Raw genomic sequence first — 26245 nt, 5'->3', positions numbered from 1 at the left:
AGTTTTTTTTTAAAAAGGTCCTACTAAGAACCAAAATAAAATAAAATAAAAGGATGTCTGAGACACTCCCAATGGCCAAACTGGAAATGGTCTGACAGGCAAAATATATTACAGAGTATTGGACGATAACCGAAAGTATAAAGTAATATGTTTGAGTCCATACTGATACAAACAAATGATTAAGTAAGTAAATGGGGACTTCCTTGGTGGTCCAGTGGTTAAGAATATGTCCTCCAATGCAGCAGTAACTGGTTTACTCCCTGGTCAAGGAACTAAGCTCCCACCTGCCCTGGGGCAACTAAAAACCTTCCTGCTGCAACTAGAGAGAATGTGCTCTGCAAAGAGAAGGCCCACACACCGCAACAAAGACCTAGCCAATTTAAACAAAATTAAACTCAAATAATGTAGTGAAGAGACAACTATTTCTTACTGAAACATCCTTAAAAACAGCCAAATTATCCCCTCCAGGATGGAGAACATACTGCCCTTCACTCCTCCCTGAGCATGACTTAGTAACTCATCTCCAAAGAAAAGAAGAGGGGAGGAGAAGGGGAAAACAGTGCAACTCAGACAAACACAATGTTAATCAATAGTCAAAGCTGACACACCCAGTGGTAAGACACACAGCTGTCCCGAGTACCCTGATGTAAGGAGACAGGAAGGGTGCTTCACCTCTGTGGTGTCTTCCTCAAAACCCAAAGTCTAAACCCCACTCTCTGCTAAGCTCAGTTGCTTCAGTCATGTTCCACTCTTTGTGACCACATGGACTGTAGCCCGTGAGGCTCCTCTGTCCATGGGATTCTCCAGGCAAGAGTGCTGGAGTGAGCTGATGTTTCCTCCCCCACTCTACATTTGTCTGCTATACAACAGCAGACAAATTCAGCTTTGAGGACCTTCTACCATCCCTAGCCAGTTCTCCTTGGATGGCCAAGGCCATGACAGATCCCTAAGAAAGTTAAAGCTTAGGCAGTGCAGGGCCCTTTAAGGAGGAGGTGAACATTCTCCCTCATGCTTTCCTTAAGCCTTGGGCAACAATGTATCTTGCCCAAGAAGTGGCCTTTCTTTAGGTTCAGAGCCTATGATCATGGAAATATTCTTCTTACCCTCTATGTTAATGATTATAACTGTAACAAAGCTTGTCTGGGAACCTGTCACTCAAGACTTGTACCCCTGATTACACAGCAACAGTATATTTCACCCGGAGAAGTTGTACAGAACCATTCTCCCTGACAGGACCCCTGCTCTCTGGCCAATCTTGTGCTGAAGTTATCTCAGGATGTATGCCTTCAGAAAGGGTCTGGTGGAACTCTTTCAACCATGAGGTATTCTATTTATCTGTTCTCAGCAGCCAGTTGAGAAGTATGCAATGCCATGCTTAAACTAGTGAAGGGGGGTACTCTTTCTACCCCCTTCTGATGTCCATGTCAGAAGCTTTCTCTGTCCTGTCATTTTAAACAAAAATCTTTGGTGCACAAAACTTTGAGTTACTGAAACTGTGTCTTTGGTCCTGGAGTCATATCTTCTCCTTCGGAGACCACGAACTCAGCACCAAACACCATATGCATAAGCTATTACAAGGAGAGAATGAGGGACTCCACAGAGCAGAGGACACTGGAGACACATGACAATTAATGCGGTGTGTAGGTTGTAGGTTGAATTCTGAAATCCAAAAGCACCTTAATGGACAACGTGGTTAACTAAACATAATATGTGAGGTTAAGTTAGAAGTAATACTCCAAAGTTGCTTATCAGTTTTGACAAATATTTTCAACTCTTCCATTAATCTAAAATTATTCCAAAGTAAAATTTTATTGAAAAACAACTTGGCACAAGGAATTCAACGTGGTACTCTATGACAACTTACAGGAGTGTAATTGGGTGGGACATGGGGGCAGGTTCAAGAGGCAAGAAACATATGTATGCTTACAGCTGAACCATCTTGTATGGCAAAAACCAACATAATATTGTAAAGTAACTATCCTCCAATTAAAAATACATTTAAAAAACAACTTGCATTATGAAAGGGCTACATGTACTGTATTCCATTGACTCCGACCATGTCTTCGCCCTGAATTCACCAAATGTCCCCACAATCTGGGGACGTCTCTGTGGCACCCTTGGAAGGGCACTGGGCTGGATACCTGCCAGCTACCTGTAACTCAGCACCCCAAGCCCTGACTTGTCTCCTCACAGGGCTGCAGAAGGCATTGGAGGCAGTGTCTTCTAAAGGACAGGAGGCATAGGATCCATGGGCAGGGGTCCCACCACACAGAAGTCCTACTGCCAAAGACAAAGAGCCAGCATGTGCAGCCTCGGCCTTGTGGTGTTCACCTTCCTGCCCAGGAACCTCTGAGATACATCTGCAGCCACATGAGCCCTCGTGGGGTGACCTTCAGGGCAGTGGCACCCAGGCAGCAGGAGCCATGGTGAGGAAGGGCTCCACGGAGGTCAGCTGACACTGCAGCTCAGTACTCGGTGCCTCTTTGCCAAGAGCAGTTACCGGATGTGAATCTTATTTGGCACAGGGTTCTGACTGTGGTCACACCTTGTGTCTCAACTTCAGATCAGGCCATCAGAGTAAACCTTAAGTTCACTCAGAGAAAGAACAGCCAGGTGCCTCCAGCCAAAAGCTACTTGATTCTGATCAAATATTTTAAACCTTTACCTTATCTATTTAATCCCAGGCAATATTCATAAGCACATCTATAGTAAATAGAAGTAAAAATATTCTTGTTTATTGACTCCAGAGAAATGGAATATTCCTGCCATTATTCTAACAAACATTGTGTAACATCTACCGAGTGCTGGGCCCTCTCCTAGTCCTGGGGATGCAGCAGCACACAGCACAGCTCTCGCTCTCCTGCAGCTCTTCATCACCTAAGAGGGAGTGAAAGACAGTGACCCCATGGGAAGAGGCACTCTGGGCGAAGATGAAGCAGGGGGAGAAGACAGAGGGCCAAGGGGGGAGGATGGAGGCAGAATGCTTTGATAGGCGGGCTCAAGAGTCTGGGGAAATCTGCCCTGTGATACTTGAAGACACCTGAGGATGAGGGGATGACATGCAGCCCTCCAGGTTGGGAGGGCTCCACGTGCAGAGGCCCTGCTGCAGGAGCACACTTGGTCAGGTCCAGAAGCAGACAGGAGGCACTGAGGGAGGAGAGAAAGGCAGGGATAAGTCCACAGAGGCAGCAGCAGTGTGGGGCTGGTTGCGCAACTGGCCCAGAGATTGTGGCCTAGAAGGGGCTTGGCTTTTCCTCAAGTGGAAAAGGAAAGGAAATGGTGGAAACAGTACAGAGACACTCGAGAGTAGAAAGAGGCTGCAGAAAATGGATGGACCTAGAGACTGTCATATTGAGTGATATAACTTAGAGTAACAGAAACATAACATGTCTTATATGAGGAATCTGAAAAGACATGATACAAATGACCTTATTTACAAAACAGAGAGACCCACAGATTTAGAGAACAAACTATTGTTGTTGGGGGTAAGGATAGGGGGAAAGGATATTAGAAGTTTGGAATGGACAGGTGCACCCTACTATACTTAGAATGGATAACCCAAAATGTCCAGCTGCATAAGCACAGGGGACTCTGCTCAATGTTATGTGGAAGCCTGAATAAAATTCTTCAGCCAGTTAGGACTGCACACTACAACAGTGAGTGTAACAAGCAGAATAATTTCAATAGGCAAAAAAATTTTATGCATAATCTTATTTTTCATAAAAGAATAAGAAGTTCAAACAGCTATTATTCAAGAATAGCCATTTCTTTTGCATCTGAGTCACCAAGAAAGAACAGTCTTAAAACTGCTAGAAATCTTTGGAGGCTTTTGAAATAATAATCCAACCTACCTAAGAACTTTTTTTATTATAGATTATATTTTATTTCAATAAACTTTGATATTTAGACCCAAAAGTATTTCTGCTATGTATATTCATCTCATTAAGCTACTTCTTATAAACTTAAAATAAGTGGGAAAGTGGGGAATTAACATAAATTCACATTTACCTAGGATTGGCTCTTAACATACTTGGACCAACTCTTTTTTTTAAACTTTTTTTTTTTTAATCTTTTCCAATGTGTCTGTTTTTGTGCCAGTACCATACTGTGTTGACTACTATGGTTTTGTAGTACAGTTTGAAATCTGGAAGGATAATACCTCCACCTTGTTCTTTTTTCTCTGGATTGCTTTGGCTATTCAGGGTGTTAGGATTGTTTTTCTACTTCTGTGAAGAATGTCTTTGGCATATTGATGGGTAATGCATAGAATTTTGTGAATGGCTTTGGGTATTATGGCCACTTTAATAGTATTAATTCTTCCAATCTGTAAGCATGGAATATCATTTTATTTGTTTGTAAAATATACCTTCATTTTGTTTCTCTTTCATGCCTCATTTTGAATTGATATTCTCAGCTGTCAGTAAAGTGTTTACTTCAGCACTGTTGTTTTATTTCTTCGTGTACATGAGTCCTTGGTAAAGTCCACACTTGAAGGTGTTGTACTGCTTCCCAAAATAAACTGCTATAAATCTGCAGATTCTTTAAGGCTCATGTTTACCTCAGGAAACTCACTCTAGTATGTTGGTGGGTTTGTTTGTTTGTTTGTTTGTTTGTTTTGCATTCAATTCCCAATTGGTAAATATTTCCTTACACTGATAAACTACTACCTAATTCACAGTTTGCTGAATGAGCTATAGATAAGGCAGCTAAATTTTGGAAAGAAAGGCAGAAAGCAGATAGGCCCGGTAAGATCTGAATTAGTAATGAGGTCACTATTCCTCACAGAACAATAAGAGAATCTCAAGAGGGAGGGAAGTAGTTTGACTCAAGTTAGAAAGGGTGGGGCCATGTACATATCACGTTTCACAGGGACAGTGCCTGTTCTGTAAGCAATTTCAGCAGAATGTTACTCTGTTTTCCACCACATTTCATCTACCTCACTCTGAGTCTGCCAACATTTTTGTAAAATTTTTGCTGAGGAATTTAAGCATTGCCAAGGGAAGAGAAGTTCATATTTCAATATGATTGGTACTTAGCACAACTGAAACAGACAGTTAATAGCATTTATCAAATATCAAAATATGCAGTAAAGAAACTGAAAATATTCAAAATCCATTAAGCCTTTCAGTACAGTAGTAATATAAGAAAATTTCCTCAAGCTACTAAAAGGCACCAAAAATAACAAGGCAGACTTCAAATAACATTGCATTTAAAGAAGAGACTGAGTTTTTCCCCCCATGATTAAAGATAAGGCAAAGAGGCCTATGCTTTCTATTTCTATTAAACATTGGACTGGAAGCTCTCAAAACTACAATAAGGCAAGAAAAAATAAACACAAAGTATAGTTGGAAGAGAAGAAATCAAATTCTCTTCTTTCAGAGAAAACATTAAATATACAGAGTAAAATATAATATATAGAGAAAATCCTATGAATCTATAAAAACACGATTATGCATGTAAGGGAGTTGAATATATTTCCAAAATAAAAGTCAATATATAAAAATCAAGATTATTTTACATACAGGAAACAAACAATTGCAAATTGAAGTACAATATCATGCATAATGGAGTTTTCCTGGTGGCTCAGATGGTAAATAATCTGCCTGCAATGTAGGCGACTGCCAGGTTCAATGCCTGGGTCGGGAAGATCCCCTGGAGAAGGGAATGGTTACCCATTCCACTATTCTTGCCTAGAGAAGTCTATGGAGACAGGATTCTGGTGAAGTACAACCCATAGGGTCACAAAGAGTTGGACACAACTGAGTGACTAACACTTTCATTCATCATCCAGAACAGCACCAAAAACATGTTGTGGTACAGAATTAATAAAATACATGCAAGACATGTATGATGAAAACCACAAAATATTAATTTCTGAGAGAAATAAAATTCATAAATAAATGGAGACATACACCATGATTCTATATTGAAAGACTTAATATTGTTAAGATTTCAATTCTACTGATCTTCAATTTCAATGAAATCCTGATTTATATGCCAGTGGGAAGTTTGTGGAAAGTGACAAACTGATTCTAAAATGTATATACAGAGTAATGTCAGCAAGATGGTTTAGTAGGAGATCCCACTCTCTACCCTCATAATGAAAACAACAATTGGACAAACAGATGTGAATGAAACAGCTCTGACAAAAGCTCAGGGGTCCACTTAAGAAGCTGCAGCAACAAAGTAGTGCAAAGTAAAATGAGAAAAGCTGTGGAGCAAACCAACAGCCAGCACAACTACTGCATGTGCCCACAGCTCTCAGCACAGAAGGTCCCACAGGTTTTTATGTCTCAGACTCCGGTGCTGAGTCCCTCCACCCTCCCTAACAGGAGCCATGACAGTTAATGCCTCATTGAAATTCAGCACAGCCATCATGGATGCTGCAAAGTTAGTCCCAGTCCTGAAGTCAGGCGTGTACATGACACCAGCTCTGACCTCAGCAACTGAACTTGCACCTGAGATCAGACCCAGATCCTCCACGGGGGCGGCCCTCACCACAATGCTTACATCACTGCCCCTGTGCATTCACTTACAGCCCCATAGCTGAGCATGTGCACACTCCTGGCACTAGCAATCACCAGTGCCTGCCCTGGTCCCTTATTGCTGAACCCAGAGGACCACAACAGTTATGTTTCCATACACTAGCAATGAAAACTTCAAAGGGAAATTAAGAAAAGATAAAATACTTAAGAATAGACTGAATCACAGAAGGGAAAGACATACATGGAAAACTACAAAATATTAATGAAAAACATTAAAGAAGACACGATAGGTAGAACAATACCCAACATTCATGGATTGGAAGATTAATATTGTTAAGACATTCATACCATGGAAAATTATATAAACAGCCAATGCAGTCCCTATCTAAATTCCAAGGCATTTTTTGGTGTTCTAGAAAAACGATACTAAAAATCATATGCAACCATCAAGGACTCTGGATAGGCAAAATGATCTTGAGGGGGGATAAAAACAAAGCTGGAGGCACCACACCTCTTCATCTCAAAACATATTACAAGGTTTCAGTAATTAAAACAGTACAATACCAATATTTGGACATATAGACCAGTGAATCAGAATAAACAGCCAAGGAAACACACACACACACAGAGTCAACTGATCTTAGACAAGGGTGCCAGGAATACACAATGGGGGAAGATGGTATCTTCAATACATGGTGCTGAGAACCACTGGATATATAAGTGAAAAAGAATAAAATTTGATTTTTATCTTACACTACACACACAAAACAATTCAAAATAGATTACAGACTGAAACATATGCCTGAAACTTTATTACTAGAAGGAAACATGGGGGGGAAACTGTATGACAAGTGTTTGGGCAATAATTTCTTGAATATTGCACCCAAAGCAAGGCAACAAAAGCAAAAGTAGACAAGTGAAAATGATGTAAAGAAAAAGCTTCTATGTAGCAAAGGAAATCATCAACACTATGAAAAGTCCACATACATAAAGGGAAAATATTTTCAAGCCACATATTTGAAAAGAAGTTAATATTCAAAATGCAGAAGGAATTCCTACTTCTCCATATAAAAACACAAATATCCCAATTAAAACTGGGCATTGACTCTGAACAGATAATCTCCAGAGAAAATACAATAATGGCAAAGAGGGAAAGTGAAAGTTGCTCAGTCATCCAACTTTGGGGACCCCATGAACTGTAGCTTGCCAGGTTCCTCTGTCCATGAAATTCTCTAAGCAAGAATACTGGTGTGGGTTGCTATTCTCTTCTCCAGGGGATCTTTCCAACCCAGGGATTGAGCCCAGGCCTCCTGCATTGTAGGCAGATTCTTTAGAGTCTGAGCCACCAAGGAAACCCACAACAGGTATACAAAAGGTGCTCAATATCAATAATTATCAGGAAAATACAAAGAAAAACCACAGTGAGATATTACCTCTTACTTAATGTGAAGGCCATTTAAAAAAAAAGACAAGTACTGGCATGGACTTTGAGAAATTGAGAATGTATTCTGGCACAGTCAGTATGGATCACAGTATTGAGGGTCCACAAAAATTGAAAAATAAAATTTTCATATGATCCACCAACCTCACTTCTGAGTATTTATCTATTTAAAAGAATTAAGAGGAAAATAATAGAACTGGAAAGAGTATAGATCTCTTCATGAATATTGGAGATACCAAGGGAACATTTAGTGAAAGATGGGCACAATAAAGGACAAAAATGACAAGGACCTTACAGAAGCAGAAGATATTAAGAAGAGGTGGCAAGAATACACAGAAGAGTTATACATAAAAGGTCTTAATGACCCAGACAACCATGATGCTGTGGTCACTCACCTAGAGTCAGACATCCTGGAGTTTGAAGTCAAGAAGGCCTTAGGATGTATTACCTACAAACAAAGCTAGTGGAGGTGATGGAATTCCATGTGAGCTATTTCAGATCCTAAAAGATGATTGTGTTAAAGTGCTGCATTCAATAAGTCAGCAAATTTGGAAAACTCAGCAGTGGCTACAGGACTGGAAAAGGTCAGTTTTGATTCCAATCCCAGAGAAGGGAAATGCCAAAGAATATTCAAACTACCATACAATTGGGCTCATTTCACATGCTAGCAAGGTAATGTTCCAAATCCTTCATGTAAGTCTTCAGCAGTACATGAACTGAGAACTTCAAGATGTTCTGGATTTAGAGGCAGATGAACCAGAGATCAAATTGCCACTATCTGGTGGATCATAGAAAAAGCAAGGAAATTCCAGAAAAACATCAACTTCTGCTGCATTGACTAAAGCCTTTGACTGTGTGGATCACAATAAAGTGTGGGAAATCCTTAAAGAGATGGGAAACCAAGATCACCTTACCTGCCTCCTGAGAAACCTGTATGCAGATCAAGAAGCAACAGTTAGAATCAGACATGAAACAATGGACTAGTTCAAAATTGGGAGAGGGGTACATCAAGGCTGTACATTGTCACTCTGCTTATTTAACTTATATGTGGAGTACATCATGCAAAATTCTGGGTTGTATGAATCACAAGCTGGAATCAATATTGCCAAGAGAAATATCAACAACCTCAGATATGCAGATGATACCACTCTAGTGGCATAAAGTGAAGAGCAACTAAACAGCCTCTTGATGAGGACAAAAGATGAAAGTGAAAAGGCTGGCTTAAAACTCAACATTCTAAAAACTAAGATCATGGCACCTGGTTGGACATGACTAATCAACTGAAAAATGAACAAAAAGAATTAAAATCAAGATCCCAAAAGATATAGCACTATGCAGTTCATTGTAGCATTATTCACAATAACCAAGACATGGGGGTAAGCAAAATATCCATCAACAGATATAAAAAGAAAACATGATATAGACACATATACACACATATATACAGTGCAGTGTTATTCAGTCTTTAAAAAGAAGGAAATCTTACTATATATAACAACATGGATGAACCTTAAAGACACTGAAAGTGAAAGTGTTATTCATTCAGTCATGTCCAACTTTTTGTGACCCCATCAACATAGGCTGCCAGGCTCCTCTGTCCATGGGATTCTCCAGGCAAGAACACTTCAGTGGGTTTCCATTCCTTTCTCCAGGGCACTGAACCCAGGTCTCCTGAATTGTAGGCAGTTTCTTTACCATCTGAGCCACCAGGGAAGCCCCAAGGACATTATTGCAAGACAAATAAGCCAGTCACAGAAAGACAAATTCTGCACAATCCCACTTACATGAGATAGTATCTTGAGTAGATATACCAGAAAATTCCCTGGCAGTTCAGAGGTCAGTACTCAATCTCTAATTGCCAAATGCCCAGGCTCAATCCCTGGTCAAGGAACTAAGTTCTCACAAGCTGTATGGCATGGCAAAAAAACAAAATTTTCAAGAAAATACATTACTAAAAAAAAAAATAAGGTTTGAAACCCACAGAAACAAAGAGCAGAATGGTGGTTACCAAGGACAAAGAGTAGTTGGGAAATGAAATTTTCTGTTGAAATTCAGTTATGCAATGTGCAAAATATAAAACTGCTAGAGAACTACTGTACAGTTGTTAACTACTTCTAGCTAACAATACTTAGAGTTATTAAGAATATAGATTCCCTGGGGGAAATGTTTGGGCAGCTGGGACTGTGACACAACAGGTGTAAACTGGGACTGTCTCTCTTAGAGGAAAATTAAGTTTCATTTTCTCTGCCCCTTTGGGGATGGTGTTTGTAATTCTGCTACTCAGTAAACTAGTGTGTCTGAGTTTTCTAAAAGTGTGGTTTCCTAGTTTTAATTTCACTTAGCTAATGACAATACATGAGCCCAGGATGCTGGAGTGATAGCTGTGACTGTGTTACTGGTCCATTTCTTTTGCCACTGAAAGAAATGCAATTCTGCCTGGTTGATGAGGCTCTCTTGGTTGTTTAGTTAAAAAAACAGAGTTGAGCAAGCCAAGGGACAAATGAACTAGCACATGTCGTGTGGTCAGTAAATATTTCAATAAAGAAGTCATTGATTAGAGGTGTTCTGGAGAGCCAACAATTTCCTCAGGTCTGTTTTCCTGAAAACAACAGTGACCTCAGAGGAACTTCCATGGCTGTGCATTTAAGATTCATATTAACATGTATATATTTACTAGAAATCTAAATAAAGAATCAAAAAGAAAAAATATAGATTTCATGTGTTTTCCGTTACAATAAAAATAAGAATATAATTCTGAAAAAAAAAATACAGAAATTTCTACCAACATGTAACAAATTTTCGTATATCCATATGATAAAATACTATTTAGCAAAAGAACTGAACTACTGCTTCCCACAACAACATGAATCAACAAAAAAAAGTTAGGTATAAAAGAGAATATCTTGCATGATTTCATTTATTTGGGTAAAATAATAGAAATATTTCATATGTTGATTATATGTGTTTTTCAGTGTCAAAATTTCAAAACACATCAATGTGCATACTAAAATTGAGTGCAAATATTGTACATGCACTCTTTTGAAATAAATAGTTTTGAAGAGACTAAATACTCCCATTACCAAAAAGAAAAAGAAAAACAAATACACACAGTAAAACCCCACAGGACAAAAGAAAGTAACTCAAACATTCCAATAATGTAAACGAGGGCAAATCAGAATAGAAAGAATACATATTTTAACTGTGCTTAAAATATCTACTTGTCAAATTTTACTTTAAAAACAGATGACCATGTCAACATACACTATATTCCTTTTTAGTAACTGCAGTTCAGTTCAGTTGTTCAGTCGCATCCAACTCTTTGCAACCCCATGGGCTGCAGCATGCCAGGCTTCCCTGGCCATCACCAACTCCCAGAGTTTACTCAAACTCATGTTCATTGACTCAGTGATGCCATCCAACCATCTCATCCTCTGTCATCCCCTTCTCCTCCTGCCTTCAATTTTTCCCAGCACCAGGGTCTTTTCAAATGAGTTGGTTCTTCGCATCAGGTGACCAAAGAATTGGAGTTTCAGCTTCAGCATCAGTCCTTCCAATGAATATTCAGGACTGATTTACTTTATTTTTTTTATTTTTTTTTTAATTTTTATTTTTTTATTAGTTGGAGGCTAATTACTTCACAACATTTCAGTGGGTTTTGTCATACATTGATATGAATCAGCCATAGATTTACACGTATTCCCCATCCCGATCCCCCCTCCCACCTCCCTCTCCACCCGATTCCTCTGGGTCTTCCCAGTGCACCAGGCCCGAGCACTTGTCTCATGCATCCCACCTGGGCTGGTGATCTGTTTCACCATAGATAATATACATGCTGTTCTTTCGAAACATCCCACCCTCACCTTCTCCCACAGAGTTCAAAAGTCTGTTCTGTACTTCTGTGTCTCTTTTTTTGTTTTGCATATAGGGTTATCGTTGCCATCTTTCTAAATTCCATATATATGTGTTAGTATGCTGTAATGTTCTTTATCTTTCTGGCTTACTTCACTCTGTACAATGGGCTCCAGTTTCATCCATCTCATTAGAACTGATTCAAATGAATTCTTTTTAACGGCTGAGTAATATTCCATGGTATATATGTACCACAACTTCCTTATCCATTCGTCTGCTGATGGGCATCTAGGTTGCTTCCATGTCCTGGCTATTATAAACAGTGCTGCGATGAACATTGGGGTGCACATGTCTCCTTCAGATTTGGTTTCCTCAGTGTGTATGCCCAGGAGTGGTATTGCTGGGTCATATGGCAGTTCTATTTCCAGTTTTTTAAGAAATCTCCACACTGTTTTCCATAGCGGCTGTACTAGTTTGCATTCCCACCAACAGTGTAAGAGGGTTCCCTTTTCTCCACACCCTCTCCAGCATTTATTGCTTGTAGACTTTTGGATAGCAGCCATTCTGACTGGCGTGTAATGGTACCTCATTGTGGTTTTGATTTGCATTTCTCTGATAATGAGTGATGTTGAGCATCTTTTCATGTGTTTGTTAGTCATCTGTATGTCTTCTTTGGAGAAATGTCTGTTTAGTTCTTTGGCCCATTTTTTGATTGGGTCATTTATTTTTCTGGAATTGAGCTGCAGGAGTTGCTTGCATATTTTTGAGATTAATCTTTTGTCTGTTGCTTCATTTGCTATTATTTTCTCCCAATCTGAGGGCTGTCTTTTCACCTTACTTATAGTTTCCTTTGTTGTGCAAAAGCTTTTAAGTTTCATTAGGTCCCATTTGTTTATTTTTGCTTTTATTTCCAATATTCTGGGAGGTGGGTCATAGAGGATCCTGCTGTGATTCATGTCGGAGAGTGTTTTGCCTATGTTCTCCTCTAGGAGTTTTATAGTTTTTGGTCTTACCTTTAGATCTTTAATCCATTTTGAGTTTATTTTTGTGTATGGTGTTAGAAAGTGTGCTAGTTTCATTCTTTTACAAGTGGTTGACCAGTTTTCCCAGCACCACTTGTTGAAGAGGTTGTCTTTTTTCCATTGTATATCCTTGCCTCCTTTGTCAAAGATAAGGTGTCCATAGGTTTGTGGATTTATCTCTGGGCTTTCTATTCTATTCCATTGGTTTACATTTCTGTCTTTGTGCCAGTACCATACTGTCTTGATGACTGTGGAATTGATGCTTTTGAACTGTGGTGCTGGAGAAGACTCTTGAGAGTCCCTTGGACTGCAGGAGATCCAACCAGTCCATCCTAAAGTATAGCAGTCCTGGGTGTTCTTTGGAAGGACTGATGCTGAAGCTGAAACTCCAATACTTTGGCCACCTCATGTGAAGAGTTGACTCATTGGAAAAGACCCTGATGCTGGGAGGGATTGCGGGTAGGAGGAGAAGGGGACAACAGAGGATGAGATGGCTGGATGGCATCACCAACTCGATGGACATGAGTTTGAGTAAATTCCAGGAGTTGGTGATGGACAGGGAGGCCTGGCATGCTGCGATTCACGGGGTTGCAAAGAGTCAGACACGACTGAGTGACTGAACTGAACTGAACTGAAATGAACTCTTTGGAAGGAAAGTTATGACCAACCTAGACAGCATATAAAAACGCAGAGACATTACTTTGTCAACAAAGGTCCGTCTAGTCAAGGCTATGGTTTTTCCAGTGGTCAGGTATGGATGTGAGAGTTGGGCTATAAAGAAAGCTGAGTGCCGAAGAATTGATGCTTTTGAACTGCGGTGTTGGAGAAGACTCTTGAGAGTCCTTTGGACTGCAAGGAGATCCAACCAGTACATCCTAAAGGAGATCAGTCCTGGGTATTCATTGGAAGGACTGATGTTGAAGCTGAAACGCCAATACTTTGGCTACCTGATGTGAAGAACTGACTCATTTGAAAAGACCCTGATGTTGGGAAAGATTGAGGGCAGGAGGAGAAGGGGACGACAGAGGATGAGATGGTTGGATGGTATCACCGACTCAATCAATGGACATGGGTTTGGGTGGACTCCGGGAGTTGGTGATGGACAGGAAGGCCTGGCGTGCTGCAGTTCATGGGGTCTCAAAGAGTAGGACACGACTGAGTGACTGAACTGAACTGAACTGAACTGATGTGACCTTATGCCTGCCTAGCCAGAAGATTGAGACATTTTACCAGTTATGCCACTCTTTTTGTGGGCCATGCTAACAGTAGTCTGACAATACTCTAGACCCTGAGAAACAGGGATAAAACCTAGTCCTATCCTTCCAAGTCTTCTATGGTAATGCAAAATACACATTTCATTATTTCAGAAGTAGGCTGGAGGGTTCTGGACACGTGCGTATGTGGCAATCCTGCAATTTACACTTCACAGCATGAGGTGTTTCCATAGAGACAACATTCCCACTGGGGTAGCTTCTTCCATCCACTCCCTTCCTCCTGATCCAAGATTTAAGAGGAGTACTGGTCCCTGTGGAAGAACCCAAAGACAGCAGAGGTACTTAGTGTCCCTGAGAAAAGGTCCAGCTCCTCAAGTCACCCAAGAAGCAGAAAATGGCAAATGTCACTGGGACAAAGAGGGGACCTCTTATGAGCCTGCTCAGGTCATCTCCTGAGTCGCCTGTCAATAACCAGAGGGACATTTAAAGGACTGGAGGCTCTGCCATTGTGCTAAAGGACAGAGTGGGAGATAAGCTATCTGTGGCCACAAACAACAATTTTATCCTTTCAAGATAATGAAGTCGGGGGTTATATATCTGTTATTTTGCCTAATCTTCACACACAATCCCTGTTTAGCAGATGATAGAATGACTTGAGAAATTTACAACAAACTTGCCCATGCTCCTACAGCTTGCCAGTGACAGGGCCTAGGTTTACTCTTGTGCTATTTGACCCCAGTCCCCATGCTCTCAATGACAACATGAGCCACTTCTCCCCACCATCATCCAAGACCTCCTGCCTCATGTCCTCCCCTCAGCACACAGACACTGGTCACACTGAGCAAAGCTGCAGTTATTTTATTAGAGTCAATCTGACAAAGACCACATCAGGGGGGACAGGTGTCTAGATTCCAACTTTAGTTGAGAGGGAAAAAGGGCAGGAAGATCAAGTGTAGATGGGGCATCGCTGGCAAAGACTATGTCAACAAAGAGAGCACACTGAATATAGCTCAAAAAATGGAATTCACCACCGAGGAGACTGAATGCTTGATGCAATCCGTACTGAAGCTGATGGAAGCCTGGAAGGGAGGAGGAGAAGGAGGGTCAGGATCTGAGCCCACAGCCAGGCTATTCTGTCTCCCCAGGATCATGTCACCCCTCACCCTCAGGGATTCAGCCTCATCCCCAGCAAGAACCTCTGCCCACAAACCCACCACTGGAGGGAGGGCTGCCATCAGGCACCAGGGGGAGGATGGGTCCCTAATAGCCCAGGCACAGGCGTCAGGAGGGAGAGAGAGCCACCAGCCACACCAGGGAGGGGAGGAGATGACAAGGGTTAGCAGGGCACAGCCAGGGTTGCTCCTGAGGGAGGAGCAAAGTGCTGGTGTCTGGGTTTGGGTCACATATTTTGCACCTGAGACTCTTCTGTCAGGTGTGCTGGGTGGACGGAATGTATATGCAGGTGTTGTAAGCAACCCCATGTCCCCTGTGACCTCCTATAGTGCATGAAACTTTGGTTCTTGAAAATCTCCCATTTTGAACAATAAAAATTTGAGAAAAATATGCCGAGACAGACTACTCACAATCTCCAGTACTGTATGACAAGAACAAGAAAGTAGAGATAGACCATTAGGAGATATACTGCTAGCCCAAGTGAGCAGCCACAGGTACCTAGAAGCCTCCTTAGGAGCCTCAGTCACCAAAACACCACAGTGGAAAATCAGGCTTGTAAACACTGAGATCATGTCAGTGGAAATGGGAATCTGAGCCAGAGCAATGGCCAATAGAGTGGGTACAAGATGAAGTGAATTGGCAATAAGTCATAAACCTTACAAACCCAGAGAATCTCATCCTGGAAAGAGACTCTTAAGGCAGGGGCTCCTTTTCAATATTCCTTAAATAGAGCTGACATGACTCCTACACGTGTTTATGTTAAATGGTTGGTTTCCTGCCAAAGATTAAAATTATAGTCCTCCAATGCTAGCATCTCTCACGCTAGAAAAAAAAAAAAAAATTTAACGAGTCAACACACTTGACGTATTGCATTGATATCAGTCTCCTACTCGGTGTGAGTTAATTGGCACGATATGAACAGGTTTGGTAATGGGACACTGGATGTGCAAGTGGATTGTGCTTGCATATTATAGGTGATACACGCTGGAGCAAAGGTTTTACTGTGCTTCTTTGTTCATAGCTCTTCTCTGTCGAATATCCCATGATAGCATGATCTATTACCATGTGGCACATTACACTATGTCATATGTGAATTATCAGGGTGGGGATTAAGGAGGGGTAAATTACCATGAGTTGCAGATCCAAAAGCTTGTCAGTTAATCCCGCTTCATTGTAGCAATCCTGGATTTTTCCTAGAGCTGCTTTTTCCTCATCAGTAGCATAGACAAGATCAAGCGTTGTATTCAACAATATTTCACTTCCAAAGCTCACTGTGCCAAACACTCCATAAAACAGAAGGCATGCTTCCGCTGAAGACACAACAGAAAACACCTCATCAACAGGATCACCATGTCAGAAGGTTCCTGTTTTCTCACCACTTGATAGGAACTCACACATCCAAAACTTCCAGACTCACCTCCCCAGAGACCTGCCCTCTCCCTGGACCACTTACATCCCAGACAGAAAACCTTCACTATGAGGCACTCCCAGCATAGGGAGCAGCAAGAGGGGCTGGGCCTGGAGACTCCTCTACCCTTGACCACTGCCCTTAAGAACATCAGCCTACTTCTCTTTTCCATTAAGCACGACTAACCTGAAGGAACTATCCCCAAGGGTGTGCACAGCTAATGACCCTTCCTGCTCCACACCATCCTCTCTGCAAAGAATGAAAGCCTAAGGCAGTCGGTGCAGGACTCCTGGGCACTGATCAGACAGCTGCCTTCTGAATCTGACCCTAGAAGTGGCTTGGACATGACTGGGAAGGATGTAGTGAGACGGCATCAGGCAAGGATTAGAAGGGTCACTCGGTCCCTCCTTCCTACCCTCACTGGTCTCGAAGATCAGCTCTCTGGTCACCAGCAAGGCCAGCACAAGCAGTGCTCCCTTCATCATGGCAGCGGCTGGAGTGCTCTGCTCAGGGCAGGGTATCTATCACTTTATAAACCACTAGTCCCCAAGCCCAACCCACATCCCTCCCAGGAGGACCAAAGGCCTGTGGCCAGGCACCTGGCACAGGTGGCTCCCTTGGGCCTTGGGGTGTTTACTGTGGGAAGCCTTTCCTACTCTGAAAGCAGAGCTCCTGGAGAAAATGCAGAAGTATCCTTGCCAAAGATCAAGTGGAGATGACATTTCTAAGTGATTCCATTTGGAGCCAAGTGCTCTGTTGTCCCAGGCCCAACCATCAACTGTTTTCCTGGCAACCTTCCCCCAACCTATCCTGGCTCTGAGGTCAGCACTCTCCCAGACTGAGCAGATGGAATCACAAAAGGGCCAAGGACAGATCTCCACTACTCTCAGGAAGAAAAAAAGGTCATTAAGAATGCTTCCTTTTTCCCCCAAGTTTAAGTTCTGGAGATAAGAATGTGGAGTTGGGCCCTACTGAAGCCCCCAAATATCTAATGGCTGAGGACTGGTGGACAGTAGCCCTGGGTTCCAAATCATTCCAACCTGGAAACTCGCAGGACTTGAGGCCATGTGGGTTTTATCAGGCACTGGTAATTCTGTAACTTCAGATCAGACCACCAGCTTTCCTCAGGCCCTTAAGGGAACAAGTTCCTGAGCAGGCTCCAGCCTTGTCCCTTCTCCTGGCTGTCCTTCCTCCTCTATCAGTGAGCCTGGTCTCAAGAGGTGCTTGCACTGCACAGTCTATCCAGGAACACCAGGGAGCATCTGTGGGGTTTGGGAGTCTGCTCCTGGGGCAGAGACTCTGAGGTCTACAGCCCTAAAGGACACTGGGGACGGGAGTTCTAAGGCCCAGAGAGCTGAGTCCACCAGAGGTGGCACTCCGTGTGTAAAAACTTTCTCAAAAGTCAAACTCAACCTTTCAGGCTAGGAAAGCAGTTTGTTGGCTCAAATGAGATGAGATGGTCCTTAAAAACTCTTGAAGGAAGTCTGAGACAGCTCCCAACAGTCAAACTAGAAACAGTTTGAGAAACAAAATAAATAGCAGAGTGTTAGATGATAACCCAAAGCATAAATTAATACCTCTGAGTCCATACTGACATAAATAAATGATCAAATAAACAGAGACTCTCCTGGTGGTCCAGTGGTTAAGAACCCACCATTCAATGCAGTGGACACTCGTTCAAGCCCTGGTCAGGGAACTAAGAACCCACATGCCCTTGGACAACTAAAACCCTCACACACAAACTAGATAGAACATGCTCTGAAAACAGAAAGTCTTTGTGCTGAAACGTAGAGCCAACACAGCAAGACAAAGACCCAGTGCCCCTAAACTAACCTGAAATAATGTGGGAGAGGAGACAACTATTCCTTACAGAAACATCCCAAATAACAGACAGAAATCATCTGCTCCAGGAGGGTTATCTGACAGCCCTTCCCCTCCCAAGTGTGGGCTAGACAGAGTAACCTATTTTCAAAGAGAAGAGATGGGGAAGGGGAAAACAGTGCAGAAATCTGGCAAACACAACATAATCAACTAATCAAGGCTGATATCCCCAGTGGTAAGACACACAATTGTCATGTGTACCCCAAGTGAGGAGACAGGAAGGGTGATTCACCTGTGTGGTGTCTTCCTCAAAACCCAAAATCTGAACCACACTCGACATTTTGAGTACAGCAGCCAAACTCGGCTTTTGGCAGTCCTTAGCATCCCTGATCAATCCTCCTCAAGACTGTGAAGGTCATGACAGACCAGGAGAGAATGAGTAATCCACAGAGCAGAGGACAGTGGGACACATGACAATGAATGCAGCGTGTGTAGGTTATGGACTCGATGCTGGGACCCAAAGAGACATTAATGGACAACCTGGTAAAATCCAAATAGTGGGTGAGGTTTAGTTAGTTGGAAAAGACCCTGATGCTGGGACGGATTGGGGGCAGGAGGAGAAGGGGACAACAGAGGATGAGATGGTTGGATGGCATCACTGACTCGATGGACATGGGTTTGAGTAAACTCCGGGAGTTGGTGATGGACAGGGAGGCCTGGCGTGCTGCGATTCATGGGGTCTCAAAGAGCCGGACACGACTGAGTGACTGAACTGAACCAAACTGAATGCTCCAATGTTGTTTCTCACTGTGAGAAATATTTGCAAATTTTCTATAAATCTACAATAATTCCAAATTAAAATTTTATTTAAAAAACAACATGCATTAGAAAAGGGCTACAGGCGCTGCATTCCTCCTTTGACCTTGCCCAGCTCTTCACCCCGATGTCACCAAAAGTCCCCATGATCCTGAGATATCTCAGAGGAACCTGTAGCACCCTCGGAAGGGCACTGGGCTGGATCCATTGCAGCCACCTCTGTTACTCAGCACTCCAGGCCCTGACTCCTCTCCTCACGGAGCTGCAGAGGGCATTGGGGGCAGTGTCTTCTGAAGGACAGGAGGCATGGGATCCATCGGCAGGGGTCTCACCACACAGAAGTCCTGCTGCCACAGACAAAGAGCCAGCATGTGCAGCCTGGGCCTTGTGGTGTTCATCTTCCTGCCCAGGAACCTCTGAGACACATCTGCAGCTCCCTGAGCCCCTCACTCAGTGACCTTCAGAGGGGTGGACCCCAGGCAACAGGAGTCATGGTGAGGAGGGGCTCCACTAGGTCAACTATCACTGCAGCTCAGTACTTGGTCCCTCTTTGCCAAGAGCAGTTACTGGATGTGAAACCTATATGCCAAAGGGTTCTGACTGTGGTCACACACCTTGCAACCCAACTTCAGTTCAGGTTTTCAGCAAACTGGATTCCACCACATGTGGCTCAGAGAAAGGTCAGCCAGGTGCCTCAAGCAAGAAAATACTTGATTCTGATTTACCAAATATTTTAAACCTTTACTTTACTTATTTAATCCCAGGAAATATTCATAAGCACATCTATAGTAAATAGAACTAAAAAATATTCTTGTTTATTGACTCCAGAGAAATGGAATATTCCTGCCATTATTCTAACAAATATTGTGCAACATCTAGCGAATGCTGGGCCCTCTCCTAGTCCTGGGATGCAGCAGCACACAGCACAGCTCTCGCTCTCCTGCAGCTCTTGCTCACCTAAGAGGGAGTGAAAGACAGTGACCCCACAAAAAGAAGTGCTCTGGGTGAAGATGAAGCAGGGGGAGAAGACAGAGGGCCATGGGGGGAGGAGACGGACAGACTGTTTTGATATTAGAACTCAATAGTTGGGGAAATCTGTGCTGTGTGATACCTGAAGACACCTGAGGATGAGGGAATGAATCATGCAGCCACTGGAGGAAGAGCCTCCAGGCCAGGAGGGCTCCACATGCAGAGGCCCTGCTGCAGGAGCACACTTGGTCAGGTCAAGAAGCAGACAGGAGGCACTGAGGGAGGAGAGAAAGGCAGGGATAAACTCACAGAGGCAGCAGCAGTGTGGGGCTAGTTGTGCAACTGGCCCAGAGACTGTGGCCTAGAAGGGGCTTGGCTTTTCCTCAAGTGGGAGCTCTGGAGAGGAGAAAGTGGGAACAGAACACTCAAGAGCAGAAACAGGCTTCAGAAAATGGATAGACCTAGAGACTGTCATAAGTAAGTGAAGTAAGTCAGACAGAGAAGCAGAAACATCCTATGACATCTTTTTATATGTGGAATCTAAAAAGACACAATATAAATGAATTAATTTAGAAAACAGAAACTGACTCACAGATTTAGAGAATGACCTATGGTTGACCAGGGCAAGGATGGGGAGAAGAGATAGTTAGAAAATTCAGAATGAACAGGTCCACACTGCTGTATTTACAATGCACAACCTACAAGGAACAACTGTATAGCACAGGGAAATCTGCTAAATGTTTTGTAAGAGCCTAGATGAGGGGAGTGTGTGAAAGAATGGATACATGTGTATATATAGCTGAGGCCCTTTGTTGTCCACCAGAAACTATCATAAAATTGTTAATGGGCTAGATTCAATACAAAAGGAAAAGTGAAAGAAAAAAGAAGAAGCTGCAGAAATATTTCTGTGTAGAATGAGGTCCTATCAAAGTCACCAGGTGGCAGGACTGGTCAAGAGAAAACTAGAAACTTCTGGGCCAGCACATATAAGAGATTTCAGGGCTCCAGAAACTGATTCCGGTAGGTGGCCTAACATAAGCCACTGACAAGATCCAGGACACAGTGATAACAGCAGGGCAGAGCAGGAGCCACCAGAGAGCCTCACCAGGGCCTCAAGGCTTGTGCTCTGGCCTGCCTGGCACTTTCTCCCTGTGAGACCATTCCTAAGCATGGAGCTTCCTGAAAACCCATAAAGCCCACACCAGCCTGTCTTCAAGGTCATGTGTTGTTCTAGGAAGCTGTCACTGGCCATCATTCAGGAGGCCTGGTTGGGGAGCATTTTTGCCCTTTTTGGTCAGCCAGGGGATTTTCAGATGTTAAGTTTCCTATGTCAGCTGCCCCTCCCTCAGAGCCCTCCAGGAGGAGGAGGCTGAGCCAGTGCCCTCTGTGGACTCAAGGACTAGCATCTTGCCAACACACACAGCTCCTCCTGTGCAGTCCTGGGCAACATCACACTGTGGCCTGGCAGATTCTCCTGAAAAAAGGAAGCATGCGACACAGGCCCCCTGGGGGTGAGGACAAGCACAGGTATAAAAGGGCTCCAGGTGAGTAGGGAGCACATGCCACCGGCACCATGACGCAGGCTGGAGCTCTCCTGATGCTCTGCGCTGCCTTGCTCCTCATAGTGGGCGGAAGTGAGTGGCTGGAACCTGGGCTCCCCAAACTTTCTGACACCTTCCCAGGGCAGCACTGAGCATGTTGGGAGCCGGAAGGGAATAGGGTGTTCTGCTGAGTGCCTTACAGGAAGTGTCCCCTTATCTTTCTGTTTCAAAGTGTGAAGACCTCTGCCCAGCCTTGAGGGACACTATTGACCTGTTCATATCAGGAAGCCATGAGGCATATATTAAACAAGCTGAAAAGTATAACCAAAACTCTGATGTACTGGAAACTGCCAATACACTCAAGAGCTGTAATGATGAGAAGTTGACACCACAGGATAAGCAGGATGCTCTCTGTGCTCTGGTGGGTCAGGCTATCTGTGAATGTGCCTGTGGGGCCTGTGTGTGGGCAGCAGTTTCAGGGGTCTACTCAGGGCACTGGGAAGTGGGGGGGATTATTTCCTCTCCACCCTGGTCCTTCCCTGGGAACCTGGGAGCAAAAAGATCCTCATGAATGAGGAGGTAGAGAGGATGTGGCCGACACCCACAGTGTGGGAAAGGATCCTGCAGGAAAACTCAGTCCAGCCCTGGAGTTCTTGAGCTGGCCCTGACTGCTCAGCTCTGCCTGGTCACAGGCCTCAGGCTCTCCTGACTCTGTGGCGCCGCCTGCCTTTGGAGTTAGGCTCTCAGCACTGGCCTCCCTGACTCCAGCCTCTCCAGCACAGGAACCTGACTCTACAGCAATCCATTCCTATTGAGACTTTCACTTCTCCAAACATCAGTTCTTTCCCTTAGTGCCTTAACCCTACTAAACCCCACATTTCTCCTTGTTCCTTGGACATCAAATGGCCATTCCTGCCACACATCCCCCAAGAGGTGGCTGCTTCCAAAAACTGCCCTCCTGCCCTCCCCAGGCCTGAGATGCCCAGAGTCAAGAGTCAGGATCAGTCCTTTCTCTGCTGCCCTAGAGGTGGTGAGAACAAGCTGCTGTTTCAGCTCTAAGCATCCAAGGGCCAGAGGGAGGAAGCAGACAGGCATCAGCTCATCCCTGGAGACTCCCAGGAGTCACTCCAGAGCCCTGCAAGGTGGTCCTCAGTAGTGTCCCCCATTCTATCCCAGAAGACTGCCCTCAGCCCTCCAGGGAGACCCCACAATCTCTGTTACATTGGAGAAAAGCTCCCTAGGACATATACACTTTTACTTGTTCACATCCAGAAGCCTCCCTCCAAACAAGTCTGCAGGCCCCCTCCCCTGTGCTCAGAGCAGCTTCACATCTCATCCACCCTGGAGGCCTCACAAAATTTCTGCACCTCCTCTTACAGAATAAAATATACTCAAGTTCTCTCTGTTGATAGAGGTGTTCCTTCCAAGAACCCAAGGAAGCCACTCGCCTGATCGCTAACTAGTGTTAACAACCTGCCACATCCAGGTGTCTGATTAGAGGATTCCAGAAATAAAAAGCCTTATAATTCATAAGAAAGTGCTTACTCACTGGAGATTGGGCTTTGGTTGTGTGTGGGGGGGTGGGGGGACACGGCCACAGTGGAGCCCACCTGTGTGCCTTCCCACTGCAGCTGGATTTCAGTGCTGTCACATGCTTCTCCACAAATTCAGTACATGGGGGCAGGGTTGGTGATCATTATAACAGTCAGAGTGTCTGATCACTTCTGTCACCAGGACCCATAGGTCATGAGCATCATCCACCAAATTTAGGCCTCTCAGCAACCTTGAAGGGTAGGAGTAATCATCCTCATCTTACGAGGGAGAATCTGAGGCTCGAAGGAGATAAAGCATCTGCTGAAGAGACACATCTCCCCCCTCTCGTCCACGCTGGGAGACGAGCTCAGCTAACTCACCCTGTGACTGTGCACATATTACAGTCCTTCTTTGGGCCTCTGGTTCCTATTTACAAAATCTAACTACCTCCAGTCTCGAAGGCTGAGGTGAGACCAAAGTAAAATAATGAGTGAGAAGGGGCCCCTGTCCTAAGCGCCTGACATGAGAGGAAGAACAACAGGTCAAGGCCCACGAGCTAAACTCGGTTGCTCCTTAGGCCTCAGTTTATCCCAAATCCAAACCCCCAGTTGTGAAATCAGTTGCTTCCACATAAACACACTAAGTTGGGTCTCACACTCAGATTCCAGGGGCCCGGGGCTCCTCACTCTTCCTGTTTCTCTGCTGCCTGCGCGTGAAACTGGCCCCATGCTCACGCTGTCTCATTCTTCTTCACCTGAACTTTCTAAGAGCTTCTTCCCACCTGACAGCTCCCCTCCAGAAAAGAGTCTGCTGGGCTTACCCCACAGGGCTGGGTCTAGGACAGGGACTCTCTAAGGTCCTTGTGGTGAGGAGGCTTAGGACAGGTACCCAAGGTGATCCAGAGTTGCTGCTTCTCCCTGTGGAGGGAGCCCTGAGGGATGCGGGGGTGGTCTCCTTGCCCAGAGTGACACTGGGCCCTTGTCTCTGCCCACCACTTCACCTGCACCAGGGTCTATCTGGGGGCTCTTCTAAGATGGAGTCCTGCCTCTGTGGGAGCTAAGGTGAGCAGGTGTGAACAGGTCCTGGAGCAGGGACCCTTCTCATTATATGACACAGGATGTGTATTCCATCCCACCTCCACCCAACTGATATAAAAACTCCAGGCCTTCTGAAAGGCTATTTGCCACTCAGATGAGTTAGATGCTTCTTACAATGTCTTGAATACTGACTCACCCTGCTCTGCAGTGAGCATACAGGTATGACAGGGACCCGTCCAAAGATGCAGTGGAAATGGGTGAGGGGCAGTTGGTCCTCCTGGGAGGGACAGAGTCTGTCTCCTGGCTCTTGCTCAGCTGCACAGAGCTCCCTGGGGCTGCTGGGGAGACACCTCCATATTGCCCACTGCCCCCTCCCCTCTCCCTGCCTTCCTCCAATCTACAGCACCCTTATCTAATCTGGGGTTAGTAGAAAAGGCAGCATCTGATTTCTCCCAAATCCTTTTCTGTCTGATATCAAAACCTCAGAGAGGTGGGAAGACAAATGTCAAAAGCTTGTGGCTTTTGATCTCTGATTCTCACATGAATCTCCCTCTGAGATCATAGAAGCCCCACCTCACCTCCACCCAGGCCAACCTGAGTTCACCTGCAGCTGTGGGATAATCCCCCACTGCAGACACTCCCCTCCTCAAAAACCGGCATCTCCCCTCCCTGCTTGGTGGATTTCTCCAGCACCTGGGAGCTTGCTGAACCACTGGTAGGCTCAGTGTAATGTGTGGGGATTCATGCCCACAGGGCAACCCTCAGACACTACAGACCCCAGCTTCCTTGACTGCTGGTGGGTCTCCTCACAGGTGAGCTCCACACTCTCTCTCAAAGGCACCCAATGACCTAGGGCCCCACCTGCCCACTTCCTTGGCCTTTCTCACTTTGGTGTTCACTGTCCTTAGTTCCTCACTTAAGCACCTGATATCACCTCCCTAATTACCTATCTGCCCCCAAGTTCCTGTGTATGGGTCTCCTTTGTTGGGAACACAAAGTCTCCTAGTGTCCTATGTCCATCTGTCTGATCAGGAATGACAAGAATTCAAGAGGAGGATGCTCAGTGAAGGCAGCAGGAGGAAGGCAGAGGGATACCATAGTTGACGTTTCAGAGGTATCACCACCCTACACAGAGAACAAGAACCTGGTTGGGGAGGAAGGTGCTCTCAGCCATTTATTTCTCTATGGACTTGGAACTGAGGGATCCAAACTGTCCTGACAAAGTGTTTTGAGGGTGCACCCTGATCTCAGCCCATAGGAATCCATGGAGGAATCCAGGCAGAAGTACACATTACCCCACTGATCAAGTCCTGGGAGCCAGATACTCAGAGAGAGAAATGGAAACAAGCTCTGGGTGCTAGGACAGAGGCAACAGGACTGAGACAAGTCTCCAACAAGGAATATCCCAAAACTGAGCAACATGAGACAATGTGAATACAGTAAAAAGCTGCATGGATAAACACACTGCTTCGTTGTTACCATTTAACCTGGAAGTTTCTATTCAATTCCTTTCTTAAAATATTGTATAACACTGACTACTCTTCTAAAGCTATGACATATCTACACTCATCCTTAGGCTGGCCATGCTCATGGACTCAGGATACAGGATACCCATCCAGGGCTTGAAAACCAGGCATCTGAAGGGGTTCACATGGAAGGGTCAGATGTTCTATGTGCCCCAAGAGGGTACCCAAGGAAGGCACACAGTTCAGCAGATCCTGAGGGGTGCTCAGCACAGAAAAGAGTTGACAGAAACACAATTTCCACTCTGAAGGTTACCACAGAAAACATATGAATGTATTTGTCATGTCCATTCCCAAATTACTGAGGTAATTGCAAACTCACTACTTTGGATAGACAAACAGGCCTCACTTGTAAAGCCTGAAGAGCTGCATACAGGCCCGTGTATGTGGGCAGCCAGGGCACAGAAACTAGC

General features: G+C 44.3%; 2 protein-coding genes across 2 annotated transcripts in view; one reads left to right on the top strand and one right to left on the bottom strand.

Annotated features, from left to right (window-relative positions):
* LOC122691992 (major allergen I polypeptide chain 1-like) overlaps positions 1-23236 on the top strand; it is a 141229-nt gene extending 117993 nt beyond the window's left edge. The window contains exon 3 of the mRNA XM_043899122.1: positions 23119-23236. Coding sequence (XP_043755057.1) covers positions 23119-23148 — 30 coding nt within the window. The 3' untranslated portion in view covers positions 23149-23236. The remainder of the gene's footprint in view (positions 1-23118) is intronic.
* On the bottom strand, positions 14855-17138 carry LOC122691991 (major allergen I polypeptide chain 2-like). Its single transcript, XM_043899119.1, has 3 exons — positions 17008-17138; positions 16313-16494; positions 14855-15090 (listed from the first exon to the last, which is right to left on the bottom strand). The coding sequence occupies exons 1-3, from the start codon at positions 17075-17077 to the stop codon at positions 15022-15024; spliced, it is 321 nt and encodes a 106-aa protein (XP_043755054.1). The 5' UTR covers positions 17078-17138; the 3' UTR covers positions 14855-15021.
* Positions 23237-26245: the final 3009 nt, after the last annotated feature.

This window comes from Cervus elaphus, chromosome 4, assembly GCF_910594005.1.
Source record: "Cervus elaphus chromosome 4, mCerEla1.1, whole genome shotgun sequence".
Taxonomy (NCBI): domain Eukaryota; kingdom Metazoa; phylum Chordata; class Mammalia; order Artiodactyla; family Cervidae; genus Cervus; species Cervus elaphus.
The sequence above is the reverse complement of the archived record's forward strand: the minus strand, read 5'-3'. Positions and strand labels throughout refer to the sequence as shown.

Coding starts and splice junctions, on each gene's coding strand:
- LOC122691991 (XM_043899119.1), bottom strand. CDS start 17,077: ATGATGAAGGGAGCACTGCTTGTGCTGGCCTTGCTGGTGACCAGAGAG. Junction 16,495..17,007: donor GATCTTCGAGACCAGTGAGG/GTAGGAAGGAGG, acceptor TTGTGTCTTCAG/CGGAAGCATGCCTTCTGTTT. Junction 15,091..16,312: donor TTTTGGATCTGCAACTCATG/GTAATTTACCCC, acceptor CCTCCCTTCCAG/GCTTCCATCAGCTTCAGTAC.